Below are 22,139 nucleotides of genomic sequence, written 5' to 3' on the forward strand. Positions count from 1 at the left end.
CTGCCTCTGTGACACGGAATCTCTTGAATCAAACATGCCAGCTCCCTGTGCAGGTCAAGGAGTTTGTCTTTCGATACCAGCTGCAGCACCGCAGGGCGCACAGAGGTGGTGGATCCATGTGTGTCTGCCTGATGCTGCCAGCATCCTTCCCCAAGCTGCTCGTGCAATCCTAAACATAGCTCCTCTTCTGAGGACTCTGAATTAGAGCAATTTTCAGATCATCGCGGTGTCGGGAGCAGTTTGGGGTGTGACTGATGTGTGGTGGGTGAGTTTGTTCCCTGCTTCAGGCTGAAGGCAGCGGGGGAGCTGGGCCTGCAGGAGCACAGGGGATGCTGAAGGTTCGGTTTAAGTCTCACAGCTGCAGCAGCCAGCGGCTTCCTCCAGCTCTCGGTGTCGCATCAGCGCTCGTCACCTTGGAGCCGTGTCCTGGGAGGTGCCAGCCCCAATCAAGGGCAAAGCTGTCCCACTACAGCCCCGCCTGCCTGGGCTGAGATTGACCTTGGGCTCAGGCTCACCGTGGAGGATGCTTTGAGAGAGGAAACAGCTCGTGTGTCCAGGGTGAGCAGTGCCTGAGCTGGGGCAGGAACCACCAGCCTCAGTCCTGTCTGTTCAGTTCAACATTTCCTGAAGTTGTGATTTCTTTGTGCCTTTCCAATACTTGTTACTTTAAGGAAAATCCGGAAAAGGGTGGTTTGAATGTCTCCCATACCTGGATGAGGATGGAGGATTTCAGGCAGCAGCCTGGGGAGAGATAATGGGGGAAAGAAAAGCTGGTGAAGAAGTGCTGGCCAAAGCCTATCCTGCCACCACCATCGACCCCTGTTATCCTGCCTGGGTTCTGGTCGATGGGGACAATGACATATGGGACAAAGCTGATTCCCCCTGTTCAGCCGATGCAAAGGAGCTCAGTCTGTGCCTCCTCCAGCCTGCCTGTGTGTCCCCGTGGGGTCCCTGACCGTAATCAGACCTGTCATCTGCACCCAGCTGGGTGCTGGAGCAGATCCCTTGACTGGAGGAATGTGCTGGTGTGTGGCTGGCCCATGGCTGCCAGTGCACTCTGGGAGCTGCCCATCAGGATGAGCCGGGATGCAGGGCTGAGCCGAGTGCTCCCCACGGTGCAGGCAGCATGAAGCAGAGCAGGGCTGGGGGGGGGGGCAAAGCCCCTCCATGGGTTTTTGGGGACCACAGTATAGTGCAAGACTCCATGAGCAGCGCTTTGCTGGGCAGAGAAGGGATTTGGAGTGAGATCAGCTCCCAGGACAGACAGAGGGACAGAGCTCACACTGATTTGCTCTGGAAATGCCCCAGTCAGACCGTCCGTGTGGCTGTGTTTCATAATCTTTTAATTCTCCTTCAATGTTTTCAGTAACTCCCCCAGGAAAACATGCACTTGGCGGCAGCAGCCTGTGAGGAGGGAGCTGCTGCTCGGTTTCTCGTGTAAAACTGAAACAAACACAGTCTCTGCCTGTCTCTGTCCTGCAGCCCCTCACCCAAGCCTCTGTTGCTGTTCCTGCCTCTGCCAAAGACAAATCTGAGACAAGTCTGTAGGAAACGTGGTGGAATCAGAATCACGAGATGGCTCTGGATCCCGTGCTGCGCTCTGCTGCCTTGTCTGCTCCTGAATTTAAGCACAGTGATGGAGCCTGATACATTAAGGCTGTGCCACGCTTCACCCACTGCATGTCCTGGGGGTGCAGGAGGCTCCAAAATTCACCCCCCAGCTGGATGATACTGGCTGGCTGGCTCGTATCATCCAGCACGTCCCTGCCTGGAGCACAGCATCCACCCTGGTCCTCCCCTCTCTGTTGCTGCAGCTGAGCTCTGCCCACAAGAGGGGGGCAAGACCCTTGGTTCCCCCTTGCCCACCTTGGTTTACTGATGGGGCCTAATACAGAGCCATGGATGGGTGCGGAGCCTGCACCAGGGGGAGGCTCTTCCCATGTGAACATGGTCTGCATGGAAATGTGATGGGCTCCATCCTCCAGAACTGGGGGGAAACAGCCTCTAACAGAGGCTGGGGGTGCCAACATCCCCTTATCACCCATGGGATCCCGGGCAAGGTCCCTCCTCCCTGCGGCACTCAGCACACTGGGGTGATGGGACCCCAGCATGGGCCGCCCCAAGGGCTGGTGCAGCCTCCAGTTATGGGGATGTCCAAGACCCAAACAGATGTGGTCCTGGGCAACTTGCTCCAGGCTTGAGCTGGGCTTGGCCCATATGGTCTCAGGGCTTCCGCCAACCCCACAAGCTTCCTGCCCCCAGGAATTACCATGGGCACTGGAACCTTCCGTGGGCTTGAGAAGCTCTTGAGCATAAACACCTTGAGCCATCGCTGCGGCGTGCTGGCACTCTTCACAGGGAAGGGTTGGGTGCAGGATGGGTGCTGCTGCCCTTCCCAGCCTCCACCTCCCTGCCCCATGTGGCTTCCTCAGCACCATCCCATCCCCAGGATCCCACCCTTGGTCTCTTGCTGTGATGGCACAGACACAGTGGGGGGACCCCCATCCCTGGGCAGCACATGGGACCCCGATGCCTCTTCCTGACCCTTTTCCCCGGCTGTCAAGGCTGTGTCCCCCCATCCATCCCAGCGGCCCCTCGGCTGGTCCCCTTGGAAACGCATCCAGGGGCGGAAGCACGGGGAATATTAAGCAGGTGCAGCCCCTTCAATCCCCCTTTGAGAGGGGACAGAGCAGCGCTTGTTCCCAGCGCAGGGAGCTTGGCCAGGCACGGCTGCTGATGCTGGGGGGAAAAGGGGACCACACTCCCCCACAGCCCAGCACCCCCAGCCCCTGCAGCACACCCCCCCCCCATGGCTGCCCCTCTGTGGGGGCTGGGGTGGGATGGGGTGCACAGTGGATGGGGGGAGCGTGTGTCACAGCTTAGCTGATGTAGGTCTCACACAGAGACTGGGAAGTACTGAAATGGGGTCGCCCAGGAGCACCCCCTGTTCCCCAAAGCCTGCCCCGAGCATCCTTCTGTGCCGCGGGATGCAGGAGCCGCCATGGCTGGCACATTCCTGTGCTGTGGGTGGAGTAGGACATGGGTGACCTTGGAAAGCCTCTTCCAGCCGGGAGCTCACCCCAGCCCCGTGAGGATGAGGTGGGGACGGGTGAACGGTGCAGAGGACAGCAGTGGCACAGCCACTCTCCAGTGCATGGGTCCAGGCTGACACACACACACCCCCCCTCACCGTGCAGCTCAGGGTGCCCCCCATGCGTGGGGGGTCCGGGAGGTCCCATGGGTGTACCCCCAGCTGTGCACATGCCTGGCTCTCCAGTGTGTGCTTGTCCACCCTCCTCTGCCCGCTGCCTGCCCGCAGCCCCTCTGGGCTCGCCCTGGCCCATTTTTAGGCCGGTCACGTCTGCGTGGCTTCTTTTCTGCCTGCTCCATCCGGCCGCTGTGTCGGCTCAGCCCTCCTGCACCACACCGGGCCGCGGCCTGGAGCAGCGCCCTGCCCGTACCCCCTGCCACAGCGGGTACAGCCCCCTGCCTGCACCCCGTGCCCTCACCCCTCCCTGCACCTTCAGCCCGTCATGGTGCCCACATGGAGGGAGTCATGGGTGATGGATGCACCAGTAGCATCTGGACCAGTTTGGCACTGGGAAGTGGCACCGTGGCTGTGGGGTGCCCACTTGGGGACAAGGGGGGCTTGACCTGATTTGCCTGGGGAGGGGACCCTGCCCAGCACCCAAATCTCGTGCAGTGAAGCCTCACCATGGATTTTGGTGCTGTGCCCTCACCCTGCTGCTGCTGGGAGTCCCCAGCCCAACCTGCCAGGGCTGTGCCCCCCCCCCCCCCCATGCAGAAGCAGTTTGGGGGGGTCGGGGGGAGGCCTGTGCTGGCTGGGAGCAAGGAGAAGCGTTTGGGAAGGGGAATGTGTGTGTGCTAATGAGGAGCCCTGTTGCTGAGGGGGAATTCGGGGCGGGAGCGGATGGTACAGTGCAGGTGTACCCCCATGCACGAGCAGTGAGAAGTGCTGGCGCTGATAGAGGTGTCCCGGTGCTGGTACAGGACTTCCCCCCCATGCAGCAGCAAATCTAGGGGGGGGGGGGGGCGGGTCAACATGGGATCCTGGTGCAGGTGGGGTTTGGGGGGAGCAGCTTGGGGGGCTCAATGGGCTGGCTGGGAGTGCTGGGGAGGTGTCCCAGTGCTGGGGCAGGGATGCCCCCCATACATCACATTTGGGGCGGTGGGGGTGTCAGTAAGGAATCCCGGTTCTTGGGGGTTGTATCCTGATGCAGGGGCAGTTTCTGGGAGGTCAGCGAGGGATCCCGGTGCAGCGGGGTCCCGGTGCAGGGATGCCCCCTCCGTGCGGGAGCAGTTGGGGGGGGGCTCAGGGAAGGGCTCCTGTTGCGGGGGGTGCAGGGATGTTTCCCCCGGGACGCCGGGAAGGTTCCGTTGCCTCGTCCCAGTGCTGCCGGCGGCATCCCCGGTCCCGCGGGCGGAGCCGGCGGCTCCCGCCCGCCCTCTCCCGCCTCCCCCGGCCCCCCCGGCTCGGCGCGGCGCGGAGCGGCGGGAGGCGCGGAGCGGGGCGCGGGGCGCGGGCGGAGCCGCTGCCGGTGCCGGCCCCGGTGGCGGAGCCGCGGGTCCCTCCATGCCGCCATGGCCCCCGCCCGGCCCCGCACCGCCCGGGCCCTGGCCCTGCTGCTGGCGATCGGCGCCCTCGGTACGTACCGAGCATGGGGATGGGGATGGGAGGGGGCACGGGGGGGCTGCGCCCCGGCATGGGGCCGGATCTTGCACCGGGGACCGGGGGGGTCGGGTCCGACGCCCAGGGGCTTGTCACCTGTAGGAGGGCGGGGGGGGGGGGGGCGGGTCCCAGGCGGCAGCGGGGGTTCCGCGGTCCCGGGCGGGGGCTGCATTCCTCTGCAGGGAAGGGGGGGGTGTCCCCTTGCCGGGGCTCTGTCCCCTTGCAGGGGCTGGATCCCCTTGTCAGGGGTTGGATCCCCTTGGGGGGGGGGGCTTGATCCTGCTGGAGGGGCTGGATCCCCTTGGATGTGTGGGGTGCATCTGCAGGAGCCAGGGAAGGGCTGCATCCTCTTGCCGGGGGCTGGATACCTTTCGGGAGGGCTGGATCTCCCCGTAATGGGGCCGGGTACTCTTGTAGCGGCGGGCTTGATTCTGTTGGAGGGGCTGGATCCCCTTGTATGTATGGGGTGCATCCGCAGGAGCCAGAGGAGGGACTGGCTCCCCTTGCAGGGGTTGGATCCCCTTGCGATTTATGGAGTGCACTTGCAGGAACCAGAGAGGGCTGGATCCCCTTCTCAGGGGACTAGATTCCATTGCGGGGATAGGGGGGAGCTGGATCCCTCTCTAGAGAGCTGGATCCCCTTGCAGTTGGATTGATCCTGCTGCAGGGGCCGGATCCCGTTGAAGGGGCTGGATCCGGTTGTGGGTACTTGCAGGAACCAGAGGAGGCATGGTTCCCTTTGCAGGAGGGGCTGGATCCTTTTGCAGGGGCTTGATCCCGTTAGGGGAAGAGGGGGGAGCTGGATCTTGCTGTATACATGGGATGCATGTGCAGGAACCAGAGAGGGCTGAATCCCTTGTGAGGAGGCTGGATTTCATTGCCGGGGGGGGCTAGATCCTGTTGCAGGGTCTGGATCCCGTTTAGAGGCGGATAGATCCCATTGTGTGTAGTGGGTGCCTATGCAGGAACCAGAGGAAGGGTGGACCTATTTGGGAGGATCGGGGGATGGAGGGGTGGATCCCGTTGCAGGGAGCTGGATTCCCTTTTATATGTATGGGGTGCACTTACAGGAACCAAAGGACGGCTGGATCCCTTGTAGGGGGCTGGATTGCATTGCAGGGGGAGCAAGATCCTGTTGCAGGGGGCAGGATCCCATTGTGGGGGGGCTGGATCCCACGATGTGCGCGGGGTGTGCATGTGCACATGCAGGAAGTAGAGGAGGGGCTGGATCCCCTTGCAGGGCAGCTGGGGGGTCTGGACCGGGGGCAGCTTGGCTTGGAGGTGGGGCTGTGTCATGGTGGGGGATGTCACAGAGTTTGGGGATGATGAATGGGACTGTCATGGGTACGGGGGGACACACAGCGCTGGGGGCTTCTGCAGGGTTTGTCCCTTTGGTCCCCAAGAGAGGCTGTAAAAGACTCGGGTGCAACCCCCCCCCCCCCCCCCCCAAAAGATGCCTTGTCGTGGTGCGGGGGGGTTGAGGTCGAGCAGGCAGGGACACAACGCGCCCCGCCAGGGGTGTGGGGGGCACCTCTGACACCTCTTCCTCTCCTTGTCCCCCTCCAGCATCTGAGTGGCCCCCCCAAAACGCCAGCGAGGCCGAGGGGCGAGGCTCGCGGTGGGACCCGGTGAGCGGAGACCCCCTGGGGGGGCCCAGCAACAACTCCAGCGCCGGGGGGGCCGCGGCGGGGCCCCAGCTGGAGCCCCCCGGGGTGGGCGCAGCAGCCACCACGGACGCGGCGGCGGTGCCGGAGGGGTGCGCGGGGTGCGCGGGCGAGGGTGACGCCAGCGCCTTGCCCCCCAGGACCGGCCCGGCGGAGGACGGCCAGGCCGCGGTCACCTGGCCCGGGGACGGGGCCGCGGTGGCGCTCGGCAGCCCCGAGGAGGCGGGGAGCGGTGAGAGGCCCACGCAGGCCTCCCTGCGCAGCCCCGCGGGGCTCGGGGGTCTCACGGCCGCCCCGCCGAGCCCCCCCGGCCCGCAGCTCGCCACCGACTCGGCTGAGTCCGACCTGCTGCTGGTGGCCGCGGGCTCGGCCGCGCCGCGGATCCCGGTGCCCGGTGAGCCCAGCCCCGTGCCGGCAGCCACGGGGGACTCGGGGCGTCCCCCGGAGATCCGGGAGGCCGCATCCAGCCCGGCCCCGGCGCAGGGGGCTCGAGGCTGGACGGATCTGACCTGGCTGCAGGAGCCCGGCACCACCACCCCGCCCCCGGCCGAGCCGCCCGCCGACCGGACGGCCTCGGAGATCATCGACGTCGACTACTACGACCTGTTTGAAGGGGGCGAGGGACTGGGGGGCTTCCCCGGGGGTGGCCGGGGGGCGGCAGGCTCGGCACGGCAGCGGGAGCAGGATGGGGCAGCCACGCCATGGGCCCTCCATGAGCTCTATGACGACTTCACACCCTTCGACGAAGCTGATTTCTACCCAACCACCTCCTTCTATGCCGACGGGGATGAGGAGGATGAGCTGGAGGAGGATGAGGAGGAAGAGGATGAGGAGGAAGACGGGGGGCTGGAGGACGAGAATGGATACCGGCCACCCGCTTCAGCTGTACCCGGTGCCCAGCCGGTGCCACGGGACCCCCGACCCAACGGCCACCGCGACATGGCCCCACCACAGCCCTCCGGTGTCGTGGGGGGTAGCCCCACGGCGTGGCCACGGCCTGGGGAGCGGGGCCAGCCAGAGAACGGCACCGAGTGTCGGAGCGGTTACGTGCGGCACAACAGCTCCTGCCGCTCCGTTTGCGACCTTGTCCCCAGCTACTGCCACAATGGCGGCCAGTGCTACCTGGTGGAGAGCCACGGGGCCTTCTGCCGGTAAGGGACGGGGACCCTGGGGGTCTGTGTGGGTTCTCCGTTCCCATACATCCCATTCCTGGGTTCTCCAACTCCATGCGCTCCATCCCTGAGTTTTCTGTCCCCCATGCACCCCATCCTCAGTCTCTCTATCCCCCAGTGCAACCCATTCCCGGGCTCCCCATTCCCTGTATCCTACCCTTAGCTTTCCAGCCCCCTGCACCCTATCTTTGGTTCTCCAACCCTTTGCATCTCATCCTTGGCTCTCCGTTCCTGTATATCCTATCCCGGGGCTCTCCAACTCCAAGCATCCCATTCCTGTGCTCTCTGTCCCCCATGCACCCAATTCTCAGTCTCTCCATTCACCACTGTAGCCCATCCCTGGGCTCCCCATCCCCTGTACCTCATCCTTTGCTCTCCATCCTCACACATCCCATCCCTGGGCTTTCCACCACCCATACCCCATCCCTGGGCCCTTCAACTCCATGCACCCCATCCCTGAGCTCTCAATCCCCCATGCAACCGATCCGTAGGCTCTCCTTCTCCCTGCACCCCATGCTTGGCCTCTCCATCCCCATATATCCCATCCCCAGAGTCTCCATTTCCATGCACCTATTCCCACTCTCTCCATCACCCTGCACCCTGTTCCCAGGCTCTGTCCCTGTACACCCCCATCCAGGTCCCTCTGCCCCTGCAGCCCCATTCCCCTGGGACACAGAGGGGCTTTCCCTGCCTCCCGAGTGGCGACTGGGCAGGAATTAGGTCAGGGCCATGCAGGCTCCGGGGCTGCCGCGCTAATCGTCCCTGGCAGATTGCACCCAGGGAGGGCCGATGCCGGCTGTGCTGCACGGCTCAGCACGTGTCGTGTGGCTGGCACCGAGCCCGCCTGCATGGGGGGGACACGGGTGTCCCCAACTGCCCCCACTGGGCAGTTGCTGGGGCTGAGCAGGGCTGGGAAACACGGGTGTGGGAGACGAGCATCACCCTGCACAGACCCCAAGGGGTCACACTCCTCAGGGACCTGTTAACCTCACCCCCCCATCAGATGCCCATAATCTCCCCCATTACAGATGCTGGTGTCCCCCACCATTTGGGACCCACATTTTGGGGTGGGGGTCCCCTAACCGCCTCCCCTTGCAGGTGCAACACACAGGACTACACGTGGCACAAGGGTATGCGCTGCGAGGCCATCGTCACCGATTTCCAAGTGATGTGCGTGGCCGTGGGCTCGGCCGCCCTCGTGGTGCTGTTGCTCTTCATGCTCACCGTCTTCTTTGCCAAGAAGCTCTACCTGCTCAAGACGGAGAACAGCAAACTGCGCAAGACCAAGTGAGTGCCATAGGGACAGCCTGGCACCCCTAAAACTGTCCCAAACCACTGGGGGTGGCACCCTGATAGCTGCAACAGTTTCTGTGGGCTCAGCATCCTGGCTAGATGCGGTCCCATCCCCGTGTCTGTGGGACCCCCTGTGCTGACGGGGACAAGGTGACGGTGGGTGGCAAAGCTGGAAGCTGCCCTGCGGGGACATGGCTTGTGGCTATTGCTCCGTGTTTAATCCTTTAAAGCTGCTCCCGACTGGCACCAGTTAATCTGGTTCACTGGGAGCTGGGGCCACCGGCTGGGCTCACTACACTGCCTGGGGGCCACTGGAGATGGTCCCCACTGTGTCCCTGGGGCCAGGGCTGGGGGGTGGGTGACAGGGCTGGCATGGGTGGAGGTTTGGGTCATTTCCCACCCACCTCCCTGGAGCCATGGAGAAGGCCCTGCCCGCCTGGGTCCCTAATGAGCTGTTAATTAGTGTTTGGTAGAGCCAAGTGTAATTAGCAGCAAAGCTCCCTGCCAGCCTATGGGTCTCCTTCTCAGGCCCTGGGACCATGTGGCTCCTGCCTGCCCTGGGCTGCCCTCACTGCTTCCCTGCCTAGGCCTGCCTGCACCTTCCCAGAGCTGGGGGCATTTAGCCCCAAACCTCTATTCCTGGGGACATTTAGCCCGCAGACTTCCAGTGCTGGGAGCATTTATCTCCCCCAACACCATGTTCACCCCGGAACACTGGGGCATGGGGGGCGCTTGGCATCTCACCATTGTGCTCTCTTCTCCCCACGTTAGATACCGCACCCCGTCTGAGCTGCACAACGACAACTTCTCCCTCTCCACCATCGCCGAGGGCTCCCACCCAAATGTAAGGAGGCTTCTTGGCACCGTCCCCTCCTACCCTTGTCCATCTGTCCAGTAATGTCTTGTCTGCCCCCTCCATCCATGGTCCTGGCACTTCCTGGGTGATGGCATCACCACCGGATCCCTCTGTACCCTCCTGTCCCTGTCCTGCCATGGCCACCACTCCATCCCTTCACTTTCAGGTCCTGCAGTGCCACGTCCTGCCCCAAATACCCAAACCGGCCCCAAGCCAGGCTGGGGGTCACTGTCATCCCACTGTCCCCCTGCCCCATCCCCTTCCCTCCAAGTTCCTGGTGGCTTTGGCTCTGTGTGTGGGGTGGCTTGTGCCGGCGTTTTCAGGGAGGAGACAGCCAGTGCGATATGGCTCTGTCAGACCATGCTCCCTGGCTGTGCCATCGCTGGGGCAGGGCTGGCAGATGACAGCCAGCAGCGGCAGGTGATGCCAGAGGATGGAACACTCTGGGATGCTGCTGGCTTGGTCAGGATGCAGCTGCCGGCATCCCCCAGGGCTGCTCTTCCAACCTCCTGTCTTTCGAATTGGAACAGAGAGAAGCGAAGGGCTTTGCCGAGCGGGAGCCGGAGGAGGAGCATAGGTCCCTCTAGCCTTTGTCTTAGCCCACCCACCGCCAGTTCTCCCTGTCTTTCGACTGCCTTTAGCAGCCATAGCGTCTGCCACTGGCCATCCTGGCAGGAGGCTCCCGGAGCTGGCTCACTCCCTGCTGCAGAGAGGATGAACCTTGGGATGAATTCAGTGCCACTCCACAACATCTCACTGGGCTCTGACCCATCCCTTGTCCACTCCAGGATGTGGAGGGCTTGGTCCTGCAGTGGCACACACGCCTGGGATGCAGCACACTGAGGATGTGGAGGGGACAGCGGGGTCAACACCCTGGGAAAGAGGTTTTTGGGGACATGAAGTGCAACCCCTCTGCTGGGCAATAGAGCTTAGTGCTCATCCCATGGGATTTGTCCTGGCACCAATGGCACAAGCCTCGGACTGACTGAGCACCTCTCATAGCGTCACTGCATAGAAGGTGGTGGTTTCCATCCTCATATGACCATGGCTGCATGACACTGGCCCTTGGGTATCTCCATCCGTCCGCCACTTGCAGGGCAACACTGGGAGCACCATAACCACTACAATGCCAGTAGGTGCCTCACCACCATGGCTCATCCTGTCCTCACAGCCCACCATGCCATAGCTCATCCCACCCCACCAGCACCAACGGTGACGCCAGGACTGTCCAGGAACAGACATTATCAAACACCACTGGAGTTTGGCCCCAGCACCAGCAGTGTGGCTCTCCCCATGGATGTAGGACAAGCTCTGGGCACAGCCCAGCCGTGGGGGAAGATGCTTCCAGCAGCTGTGTGGGGACATCGGGAAGAGGTGTCCATTGGGAAGAGGTGGATCTGGCCTGTGGCATGGTGGGGACAGCTGTACATTAACTGCAATAAATCCAACCCCTTGGGCCTCCTGCCAAGCGCCGCTTGCTCAGGGAGTTACTGATTCTGGGGATGATGAGATGAGCTAGGCTTGAAATGGGAAGAGAAACTGGGTGGTGGGGGTGGCTTGGAAAGGTGATGGGTAGGATGGCTCTTGTGGCCAGCATGGCTCTTGAGTGGCTTTGGGTGCTGGAGGCACCCCATGGTGGGGAATCTGTGGTGGGGATTGGCAGCGAGTCACCAGTGTTTAAGGCCAGGTTGGATGGGGCTTGGAACAACCTGGTCTAGTGGAAGGTGTCCCTGCCCGTGGCAGGAGGTCGGAACTGGATGAGCTTTAAGGTCCCTTCCAACCCAAACCAGTCTGATTCTATCATTCTATGACCCTCTCCCCCCATGCTGTGAGCTCTATGCTCCTCATGTACTGAGATATGCATTGCATGGGGGGACATTTTGAGTCACCCTTGGGCAACCCTGCCTGCTGCCAGGGGCTGCCTGCAAGGAAACAAAGCCCCAGCTGGGATGCCAGTGGGGACACCAGTGCCTTCACCCAGTTCTCATTGCCAGACACCCTCCATTGCAGCAGTGTCCCCCATGTAATGATCATCTCTTGACCCCCCCATCTCTTCTGGCAGGATGACCCCAGTGCTCCCCACAAGCTGCAGGACTCCCTGAAGTCCTGCCTGAAGGACGAGGAGCCATTTAACATCCACAACTCGATGTCGCCCAAGCACGACGGCAGCAGCAGCAAAGGGGAGCAGGACAGCAGCGAGCTCAACTGCCTGCAGAACAACCTGACGTGAGCAGGGCAGGAGAAGGAGAAGGCGAGAGCAGGAGCCAGCCCTCCCGTCCCCTGCTGTACACGTCTCCTGCCTCCTCCCTGTCTGGTATCTCCCGTCTGGTATCATTTTCCCGCTCCGTGGCATGCTTTGATGTGTTTTGTACAGAGGAAAACAGAAATTAATTAATAATAATAATAACAAAGCCAAAGGCCGCACATGGCCTTTGGCCGCGTCGTGGGGGTGTTTGGTTCGTGCTCCGTGTATCTCGCTTGGGTTAGTTCAGCGCTGTGATTTCTAAACCTTTGCTGTCCTGCAACTGACTTTTTTTGTACTTTGCCCCACTTTTTTTGAAATACAAGTAAAAACAACAACAAAAAAAAAAAAAAAGGGAAGGAAGATCTTGAAATAAACCATTTTTTTTTTAAAGTTAAGCCTCTCGCCAGTGATCTCCTGACACAGAGACCGCATCTCCTCACTCCCTGCTTCCCAAGGGTCCCATCTGAGCATCACCCAGGGAGAATGGCGTGTGCCTGGTCCCCCCTCCTTGACCTTCCCAGCTTTGCTGGGCTAGGTGCGCAATGCATCCCACCAGAGCGGGATCCCTGTGGGTTGTTGCCATCCCAGACACGCTTGGGGACCCCCTGGGATGTTTGACGGATGTGCCTGGGCTGCTCCCTGCTCACAGGGGCTGCTCCATCCCCATCCCAATCATGGGATGGGTGCACAGGGGGTGAAGCTGTCACTGGCACCATCCTCACAGCCGCCTCCTTGCAATGGAGCAGCTCAGGATGTCAGTGGGATTTTGAGCTCTGCAGCCAAAACACCCCAAGGTTGTCACCTCCCCAGCTCCTTGTTCCCATCTGCTCAGAGAAGAAACTGGCGCTGCTGTCCCAGCAGCTTTGGCAATGTTGGCTTTGCTTCTGCTGGTGTAAATGAGAAGCAGCCCCGTGCCCCCATTGCCTTCACCCTGCCCTGGGACTGAGTGTGGAGGGGGGTCTCTGCCCAGGGCACCCCACCCTCCCACTGCCCTCCCCTCCGGCTGCGGCTCCGTCTCACTTGCCACAAGAGCCAATTTCTTCCGGAGATGGATTCAACCACAAGCCAAAACCCACAGCTCCTCGGGAGAGAGGAAATGAAGCAATTAATCAACATACAATATTAAGCGTGGCACACGTTAGGGATGCAGCCAACGATCTCCCTGGGGCAGGTAGGAGCTAAAGCCGCAGCTCAGCATGTTTTAGTTGCCTTCTGTGGGCTGCTAAATGATTAATTTTCAGCTCATTCAGGGACATTAAAAACTGAGGGGTGGTGGTGGGAGCCAGCGAATGATCCTGGGGGTCACGCAAAGTGGAGCAAGTGGCTGACCAGCACCACTGGGGCTATGCTTTTTGCCATTCTCCTTCCAGCATGGAACTGTATGACAGGTAAATCCATGGATAAAGCACCTGGGCAGCACAGACACAGCAGCAAAAGATGGCTGGAGCCAAGCCTGAGCGGAGAGTGATGCATTGGGGAGCAGGAGCTCTGCTGAGTGGAGGGGAGACACTGATGCCCAAGGAAGCTTCATGGAAAAGAAGGCAGTCCTGGCACGGGCAGAGGCTGAGCTTCCTATGGGCCTGAGCAGGATGGGAAGGGGGCTGGAGTGGGATGAGGGTTGCTGTGACAGGAGGGAGAGGACCCATGCTTGTGTATCAAGAATGAGGGGAGTAGAAATGTTTATGGCCATGTGTAAGGAAGGGGATGTTGGAAGGAATTGGGAAAGACATGAGGTTGTGGGTGAGAAATACCTGTGGGGAAGAGGAGGGAAGGGGCACTGTGGGGATAGGGGTGGCCACCTTGCTTCTCCAGCTGCCCTTGAAGGGAGTCGGTGGAACCAAATACAGGGAAACAGCAGCCAAAGAGTGAGACCAACCGGCAAACGTGTGGCTGCATGGTGGGCTCTGGAAATCATCTCCTCCTGGCTGGGATCCTTCCTCATGGTGGCTGTGGGTCCAGCAGGATGCTGTCTGGGGAGAGAAGAAATTCTTTGCAGGGAAGAAGCAGTCAGCATAATGCTGCTCCCTTGATCAGACAGAGAAACCTCATCCCTGTTTTGCTGTCCAGAAGTAGGCAGGTCTCCTGCCTGGAGATGGGATCACCCCTTTGGATAATTTGGAGGGACTGCTCTTTCTTCTGCTTGGAGGTGAGGCACAGCCCATCCATCCCAGCACAGCCCATCCATCAGGATCTGCCCTGGCTCAACACAGAGGTGCCCACCTTGGGAGTGTCCCAGATAAGCAAAGTGGCAACTGGGGGTTCCTGTCCTTGGACACTGATTTTTCATCCTTCCAGATGAGCCCAGCACATGGCTGATGTGTAGTGGGCAGTAGGGGACAGCATCTCCACAAAGCTGCGGTGGTAACTCCTCAGGGATAACCCCTTGTTTAAGAGCAGGAACAGGTGGAACCAAGGAATCAAGGAGAGGGGTACTACCCCTCAGTAGTCTCATCTGCAGCTACTCACCCATACAGGCTGCAGGGACTGATGCGGATTGAGGGCAAAATCAGGTCACAAGGATTTAAGCAGGTCTAAGGATGCTCCTGGTCAAAACACACACATTAAAAGAGCAGAGGGTGTTTATTCCCCCTGTCCCCCTGCTACAGGGTAGCAGTCTGACTCCCGTAATTCCCCTCCTTGCTGTTCCCCCTGTTTCGGACCCTACTCACCTACCCGGTGCGCTCCTGCTTCCTGCATGAAGACACAGCTTCTGTCCCCCATCTCACTCCAGCTGCCCATGAACCCCAGAGCCCCTTCTCGCCCTGGGGCCAGCATTCCTTGCTGTGCCTCTGTTTCCCCCCCTGGGTGACAGCATGTTCCCAGCCCTCAGGCTCTCCTCCTGCTCCGGCTTTGCCAGAGCACTGAGGGAAGGAGGAGCATGGTTTGCACACGCGGGTGCATTGGGGTTACCAGAGGGGCCAGGCTCCCTGTCAGCACATCGTCTGACACAGAGAGAGCAGAAGGGACAGCAAAGTGCATCCGCTCTGTGCCATGTGCCAGTCACCAGAGCTGATTTCCTGGGCCCTGGGGTGGAATTTGCTTCCCAGCCAGCCAAGCAACACATGGTATTTTAATCAAAGGCCTAATCACTGTGAAACGGTGGGGCTGCAGACCGCTATTAAATTTAAATGCTTGGTTAGTTTGCAGGGAGGGGAGGCGGCCTTTTGTGGCTGGGCAAGGGCTGGCACAGGATGCGGGGTGCAAAGGGATGGGAATTGGCGGCGGCACCGGGTCTGTCCTCCTCGCTCGGTCATCCTCTTTTCTCTTGCAGACACATAACAGGATTAGAGCCACAACCCCAAGACAAGGCGCCTTTCTTCCTCTTGATGAGCTCCGGCTGCCTGGAACAAAACAGCCAGAGTCTCAGTGCACCGGTCGAGCCCTGGCCGGCAGAGAGAAGGAAGGAGAAGGGGTCAGAACGGCAGCTCTGTGGTCCTGGCAGGCTGTGTGCACCCCAAGCGGTCTCAACACCCCTGGTGCAGGATGCTGCTTCTCTGGGACCCGTTCTTCCCATTCCCAAACGTGTGGGTTTGGCTGTCCTTCCCTGAGCAGCTGGGAGCTTTCCCTGGGAGCAGGAGCTGGAGGTTTGTCTCATACCTGGAGCTAGTGAGGTGGGATCGCTGTGCCCATGTCCCCTCCAGCACCATCTCTTTGCTGGCTTGGGTTTACACACACCAAGCAGCTGGGCTGCCTCCTGGCTTGTAGGACCTTTTACCTGGTGTTTGCATAGCTAGAAAGCATCATGAGTATTCTGTGATGGGAAACAGCAATTACTCCATTATTCTCATTGTAACAGGGAGTGAATCCAGTACTAAACTGCCCCTGTGCTGGATTTAAAGAGAGGAGAAAAGCAAAATCCTCTTAGCTCCATAAACTGTGAAATGCTCAGTGTGGGAAAGAACAGCTGGGCATGCGTTTGCTGACACTGGGGAAGCTCTGGGGATGGCTTTAGCCATGGCAGGCCCTGTTTGTCACTGCTTTGTGCCACGCTGGCCAGCAGAGACATTGGGTTAACTGGTTCTGCTGAGAGAGGAAGAGAGTAGGGCACAGCCATCGACTGAAGACTGAATTGAAACTTAAAGGCAGGAGGCAAATTGGCCAAGACCGAGTGTGGGGTGACCGAGCTCACAAGCCTCATGAAGGGACGTGGAAGAAAAGGGAAATAAAGAGAAAGGACCCTGAGGCACTTGGAGAATGGGTAAGTAAGATCTCATGGGAGGCACATTTAAAGGTGAAAGGAGCCGAGGAAACCGGCGGTCCTTCAAAGCAATGGTGCAAACAACACACATACAAGCCAACCCAGTAGGAAATGTAGTAGGAACCAGCTTGGCTCTGTCACAAGCTCTTCACTGACCTCAGGCTCAAGAGAAAAAAAATAACATTTATAGAAAGTGGGAACTAGGTCAAATTACTAAGGACAGTTGTAAGAGAAGCATAAGCATGTGGGGAAACATCAGAGAGGCCAAAGCACAAATTGAGATGGAAATAGTGAGCATCATTCTTCAAGTGGAAGAAGAAAAGACTACAGGATGAGAATGAGCAAGGGAGTGTTGGTGCAGACCCTGAGAAGAAGGATGGCTGCTGACAGAGGCTGAGAACTCAAGGGTTTCACTGTTTATTTTTTTTCTGAAGCCAGTCTTTAAAAATATCAACTGCAAGCAGCTGCCTACCACAATGAGCAAGATTTTGTGCTCTCCACTGGGAGAGTGTTAACTGCAATAAATAGCGTTCCCAGACTGGGTAGGTGTTTTCTGAACTTCATCCTATGGTACTTAGAAAACCAGTTAAAGCCACGTCAGACCTATCAGGTAGCACAAGGGATGGATAAGGTTTTACAAGCCCAGCTCCAGTTTGGGGCATGCCACTTCAGGGAAGATGCAGCCCACAGGAGAAGGTGCAGGGGGGCAAGACGAGAGATCCAGAAAAGACAGCCTCTGTGGGGTAAACAGTGTAGAGAACTGATGACTAAGGGAGCCATGAGAACAGTCTCAAAAGGTGTAAGGGCTTCTTCAAAAAGGCTGGGAAGAACCAAGGTCTGTGGTGGAATGCCAGGAGATGCCCCAAAATAGGGTGAATGTCAAATGATGAACTTCATTTGCCAGAAAAGATAGTTTGGAGAGACATGAGGAAGTATTTCCTACCTGTGATGAGAAAGAACCACAGGACAGACTGCAGGGGAGGATGGGCAGCTCTCCTTGTAGAGGTCACCAAGAGCAGATCAGATCCATCTCAGGCTGACAAGAACTGCTGATTCTGACATGGTGAGGCGCTGGGAGTGCTGATCCCCTGCATCCCACTCAGCTCTGGTTTCTGCCATTCTGTGTCTTCCAGTGTACCACTTCTTTGCACAGACAGAGGTGGGGCAGAAGGGTAAGCCAAGTCTGGCTTTTTGCTTCTGCCATGCCCCAATATTGTTGATTCAGGAATATTGCTTAGATCTACATATACAATTTGCATATATTAAATGGATTAGAAGTCATTCTGCACAAGCACCTGGGAATCTTGGTCTTCAATGAAGCTCGCCCTTTGCTGGGTGCTACAAAAAGGAAGCATAAAAATATGGTTCTTGCTTTAGAGTACTCAGGATTTAACTGCAAGGCAAGAGACAGCAGATGGAGACAATCTGTTGGGTAGATGAGTACAAAGAAACAGTGAGACAATACTGGCTGGCATGGCAGACAGTGGGGCTTAGCACAAGATGAGCCAAACTTGCTGGGGTTTTGTGCAGATGCTGGAAAAGAGGAGATTTCAGGAAGGATTTGGGAGAAGATACGGAAATTCTTGCATAGCTTTAGGGCTCTATCTTCTGCATGGTGACTCAGGCCAAGGATACAGATGTGGGGAGAAGTGGATCTTTGAAGCTGTCTGTATCATCCTCAGGCTGTTGAGAGGATGTTGTATGTGAGATATAGGAGAGGGTAGGAAAAAAGGAGCTGCTGGAGAGTGCTGAGTGAGAGTTGGGTGGATAAGAAGGAAGAATTGCAAAGGGCTTATCAGAGAGGCAAGAAGAAAAAGAGGATGGGGCAAAATGAGGCACAGATAAGAAGTGTGAAGGATGAGGAGGTCATGGTGGATTGAAAGGGCAGAGGATCTGGCGGATAGCAGTGTCTTTAGTGAGCCCAACAACTTGCATCTGGGAGAGGAGGACAGCATTTTCTCTGCGTGCCTTCATCCCATTTTGCTTGCAACCATCCTCAGGATCCCAACAGTTCCCCTCTGAGATGACTTTGCTGCCACATCCCTGCTGCTTTCAGCATGTTTCCCAGGGATTTTTCAGTCTCTGCTGGAAAAGGCCTGGAGACCCCTCACGGAGAGCCAGCAGGCATTTTGCTTCAAAATGGTAAAAGGAATTTTAAAGGTGACCTGAGAATCGAATCAAAAATCCTCTTCTTCTTTTTTTTTTTAACTTGCTTTATGAATGCAATAAATTACTCTTCACAGCCACAGACAATCAGCAAACAAAGCATGGTTAAATGCAGCAAAGTATGCTTACATTTGACATTAGCAGCCAGTGTATAAAGTGGGGGTAATGAGGTGCCGGAAAGAAATGCCAGGAGAGGATGCAGAGTCACTGTCTCTGAGGGTTTCTAAGAACAGGTTGGACAAACAGCTGTCAAGAAAGGTTTCAGTCAAGCTGATTCTGCCTGGCGGCAGGTGTTGCTCTATCTACACGACCTCTCCAGGTCCCTCCAGTCTTATGCTCAGTGATCCTGCGATGCTTCTGCTCCTTTTCTCATCAAAAATGTCAGGCCTGCTCTTCCATCCCTCAGCCAGAGCTGCTGCCTCTGCCTCTATAGAACAGGTTTATGAGCTTTGTCTTCTGTTCACTGGGGCTGACAGAATGGTAATTCGTAATAGTGTTCTATGTTTTTAACAGTTGCTACACACACAAGGGGATATATATGTATATACAGATACAAACAGGCAAAACATAGCATTTTAAAAGGGAAAGAATAAAAGTCATTGCCCTTTCTATCTATTTTGTCTATTTAGCTTATATTTCTTCCTTCCCAGTTGTATCAATACCCCATAAAACCTTGCAGGACAATGAATACTCAGATGTGAGACTAACTCCACCCCGAACAGTGTATCTGACTTCCTGCAACCAGGGTAAGGAGAAGGCAAAACGCACTGATGCTGTTCTGCGTTTTTCTTCTGTAGGTGTCTTTTAAAGGCAACTCAGGTGTCCCAACTGTTTTACCATGTCCTCAGGCATCAAAATTCATATTTATTTTCCCTGTCTCCTCCCTGGTGCTTTGTCCCTACAGCCCAAGCGAAACTATTCTATGACTCTATGATCTGTGGCCTAGGGGAATCACAGAGTAGAGGCTTTGTAAGTACCTGTGGGATTCTGTTTCACCAGCAGCACTTTTCCCAACCGCTGCCAAACTAAAGGAGATGAGAACATGGAAGCCAGCATTTTTCTCTCCATGGTTGCTACTGGGCTATTTTACCCTCTGCTTTTCTGAGCTGGTCCCCAAGGAAGATGGTGAGGTGTGCTGGCTGGTTTAATACCTGACCCCCACATCTGGTATAATACTTGACCCTCAAGTCCAGCAGGCACAGGGGAGATCTGCTGGCTTCCAAAGGTGTGAGGAGTAGGGCCAAACACAAACACAAGAAGTGATGGCTGAATTTAGGAGCTCACCATAACCCACTTTGGTGTTTGCTGCTCATCTGCAAAGCATAGGCAAACAAAAATAAGTCAGATGTCTGCATTGCTAGCACAACCAAAATAAACCAGTTTCCCCCTAGTTTTCCTATAGAAAAGAGCACTGCTAATGGCAGAGGGGTGAGGAGTGACATTATGGCAGGGTGACATGTCCAAGTAACAGGGTGATACATCCAAGCAACAGTGACAATAGCAGGAGCCATCTCCAGAGAACAGCTCTGCCACGCTCCAGGTTCCCTTTCCCACTGACTGTCACAGGGAGGGACCCAGTGGCTTAGAAATTCTTTTCAAAGCCTGTCTCATGCATTTCTTTACAGAACTCCAGCACCTGGTTGAGCTCATCCATTATTCCTTCCAGCTGCTTTTTGCTGTGTCAAGGTCACAGCATTGAGTGGGCTGAATTTATCCCCCGAACACAAGCTGAGTTAAAGGGACAACTTGCCTGTTTCTTTTCTTACCCAGCCATTGACTCGGCCCAACATCTGCTCTCCTATTAACCTTCTCTGGCCTCAAAGCACTAATGATCTTTTATGACTCAAAGCATTACTAAAGCAGTTAGCATTCTATCAGCAACAACGGCGTTATGGGAAGACAAGAAAGCCCTCCCGCTTTGGTCTGCTCCTTTTGCTGTGGTGTAATTTGATTTGTGCATTAAAATCCAAAGGGATGGGAATATCCTGGAAAGCTCAGCAATAAGTAACGCAGGCATCTCTGTCACCAGGAAGGAATAATCAAAGGAGGTAAATCAAAGTGCCTTCTTCTTAAAAATCATTTTCCCTGCACCCCCATTGAGAAGCCAAGTGCTTTTAGTTAACTTTCCCTGTGGTGCTTTTGGGAATTACCTCAAATACTGCAAGATTAATTGTTTTGATTGATTCAGTTGGGTTTTTTTTTCCTACTCCTGGTCATGAATTGCTTTTTACCCACTGGTATGACATAGCATTGGAGCTTAATTGTAAGTAGCATTGTTACCTGTGGATGCCATATGGCTACACTACGCAATACTTACAAGGTTTGCTGCATTGTAAATACTGCAAATAAGCATGAAGCAGATGGGAGGGAAGGGGCAACTGTTCTAGGGGCGAAATTCTCACTGCCTTCTCGCAGTAACAAGTCATGAAATGTGAGAAGGAGTATATTAAGAAGGACAAGAGGTGTTTTGAGAGATGCAGCTGTACTTTGCCTGTGGTTTTGGTCCCCTTCCCACTGCAAAGAGAAAAAGAGAGGATTTCACTTTTCATTTACAAGGCATTTAGGGCTCTGCTGCTCCTGAAGGAACTAGAAGAAAAGTGCTATAGAGGGAGAAATGTGACAGAGCAGACAAAAGGTGGCTTTAAAATGGCATATTTGCTAGCACACAGATGCAGCCTGATGGGGAGCTCCCAGGTAGGAACATCTCCAGGCTCTTCTCTGACTGTGAACTCCCTTTGCTGGCATCTGTGCTGCAGAACGGGGCTCTGCAGACAAACCATGGGAACTAGAAGGCCAGGAGCCAGACTATTTCAAAGGGTGGCAAAGGAATTAAGGCTCTGGCTGCACCAACACAGAGCGGGGACTCAGCTGGTTACTGGACTCCCTGAGACCAGACCCAGGTTCCCAGCTCTGTGAAAGGGTAGGAAAACAAAAGCAAAGTGATTTGGACTTTTAAAGAAGCTTTCAGCTGAAGCTTTTACAGAAATGAAGCCATCAAAGGGTAAGAGAGGAAGTCCTTTCACAGCTAAATAACTGGTTAAAAGACAGGAAGCAAAGGGCTTCTTGAGGAAGAGAAATTACAGATGGGATATCCCAGGGACTGCACTGGGACCTGGCTGAGATAGCGTATTCCCAAATCCTCTGAAGAAGTGATGGAGGACAGGATAGTAGAGTGTACAGATCATACACTGTATGATTGGAAATAAAGAGGGAAGAACAGCTGCAATGGCTCAACCAAATATTCATACAGCCCACTGCCTTTTGTACAACAGTTATCCTAACCAGAGTGTGAGGGAAGAACAAGGCTAAGGCAAGCAGTTCTGTCCCCACAGCTCTTCTCCAAGGCCCCAATACTTTGCAACCCAGGGACTTCCCAAGTCAGTGGTTACTGATAGGAGGTTATCTCCTCCTCCCCTCAGGAGATCTCTCTGCCACGGACTTGTCACCTTTCCCCATTGATTCGCCCTCTTAAACCCACCTAAACCTTCAGCAGTGATAATTCGTGGTTCTGAAGAGCCTCACGCTAAACTACAGGCATCTCCTCTCTCTTGCTCCATGCTCGCCATTTATTAGCATCGTTTGATGCCCCCTAATGCTTGCAGCGGACAAGACAGTGCCAGGCTGGTGCATCCTCCCTCCAGGCCCCCAGGGACAGCCAGCACACCAGCACATTTCCCCTCTGCCTGGCAATACGTGTCTACATTATGGGAATCAAAGGTTACAAATGCTTAGGTGGGGCAATGAAACGGAAAGTGACAAAAAATGCAAATTTGGTTATGAGGGACAAAAAGCAATGCTAAGTAATGTGGATTTTTGTGGTTAAATTTGCTGCTACAACTCAGCTGCTAGCTGGGA

The 22,139-nt window shown here is 56.6% G+C and overlaps 1 protein-coding gene and 1 long non-coding RNA gene across 4 annotated transcripts; one reads left to right on the plus strand and one right to left on the minus strand.

Annotated features, from left to right (window-relative positions):
- The first annotated feature begins 4,372 nt into the window (after positions 1 to 4,372).
- On the plus strand, positions 4,373 to 12,310 carry CSPG5 (chondroitin sulfate proteoglycan 5). 2 transcript variants are annotated; one of them, XM_061474466.1, is made up of 5 exons: positions 4,373 to 4,666; positions 6,257 to 7,505; positions 8,625 to 8,813; positions 9,591 to 9,663; positions 11,738 to 12,310. In XM_061474466.1, exons 1-5 carry the CDS (start codon positions 4,603 to 4,605, stop codon positions 11,903 to 11,905), a joined length of 1,743 nt encoding a protein of 580 aa, XP_061330450.1. In that variant the 5' UTR covers positions 4,373 to 4,602; the 3' UTR covers positions 11,906 to 12,310. The 2 variants fall into 2 exon arrangements, with proteins under 2 accessions (XP_061330450.1, XP_061330451.1); XM_061474467.1 differs by lacking the exon at positions 11,738 to 12,310 and adding an exon at positions 10,206 to 11,145.
- Positions 12,285 to 16,041, minus strand: LOC133280098 (uncharacterized). 2 transcript variants are annotated; one of them, XR_009747067.1, is made up of 3 exons: positions 14,590 to 16,041; positions 13,797 to 13,890; positions 12,285 to 13,001 (listed from the first exon to the last, which is right to left on the minus strand). It is a non-coding gene; the product is annotated as an uncharacterized LOC133280098 (long non-coding RNA). The 2 variants fall into 2 exon arrangements; XR_009747066.1 differs by having other exon boundaries at positions 13,720 to 13,890.
- Between the last annotated feature and the right edge of the window lie 6,098 nt (positions 16,042 to 22,139).

This window comes from Pezoporus flaviventris, unplaced genomic scaffold, assembly GCF_033815535.1.
Source record: "Pezoporus flaviventris isolate CSIRO_AGI_PZ_B2104156 unplaced genomic scaffold, CSIRO_AGI_Pfla_v1 ptg000079l, whole genome shotgun sequence".
Taxonomy (NCBI): domain Eukaryota; kingdom Metazoa; phylum Chordata; class Aves; order Psittaciformes; family Psittacidae; genus Pezoporus; species Pezoporus flaviventris.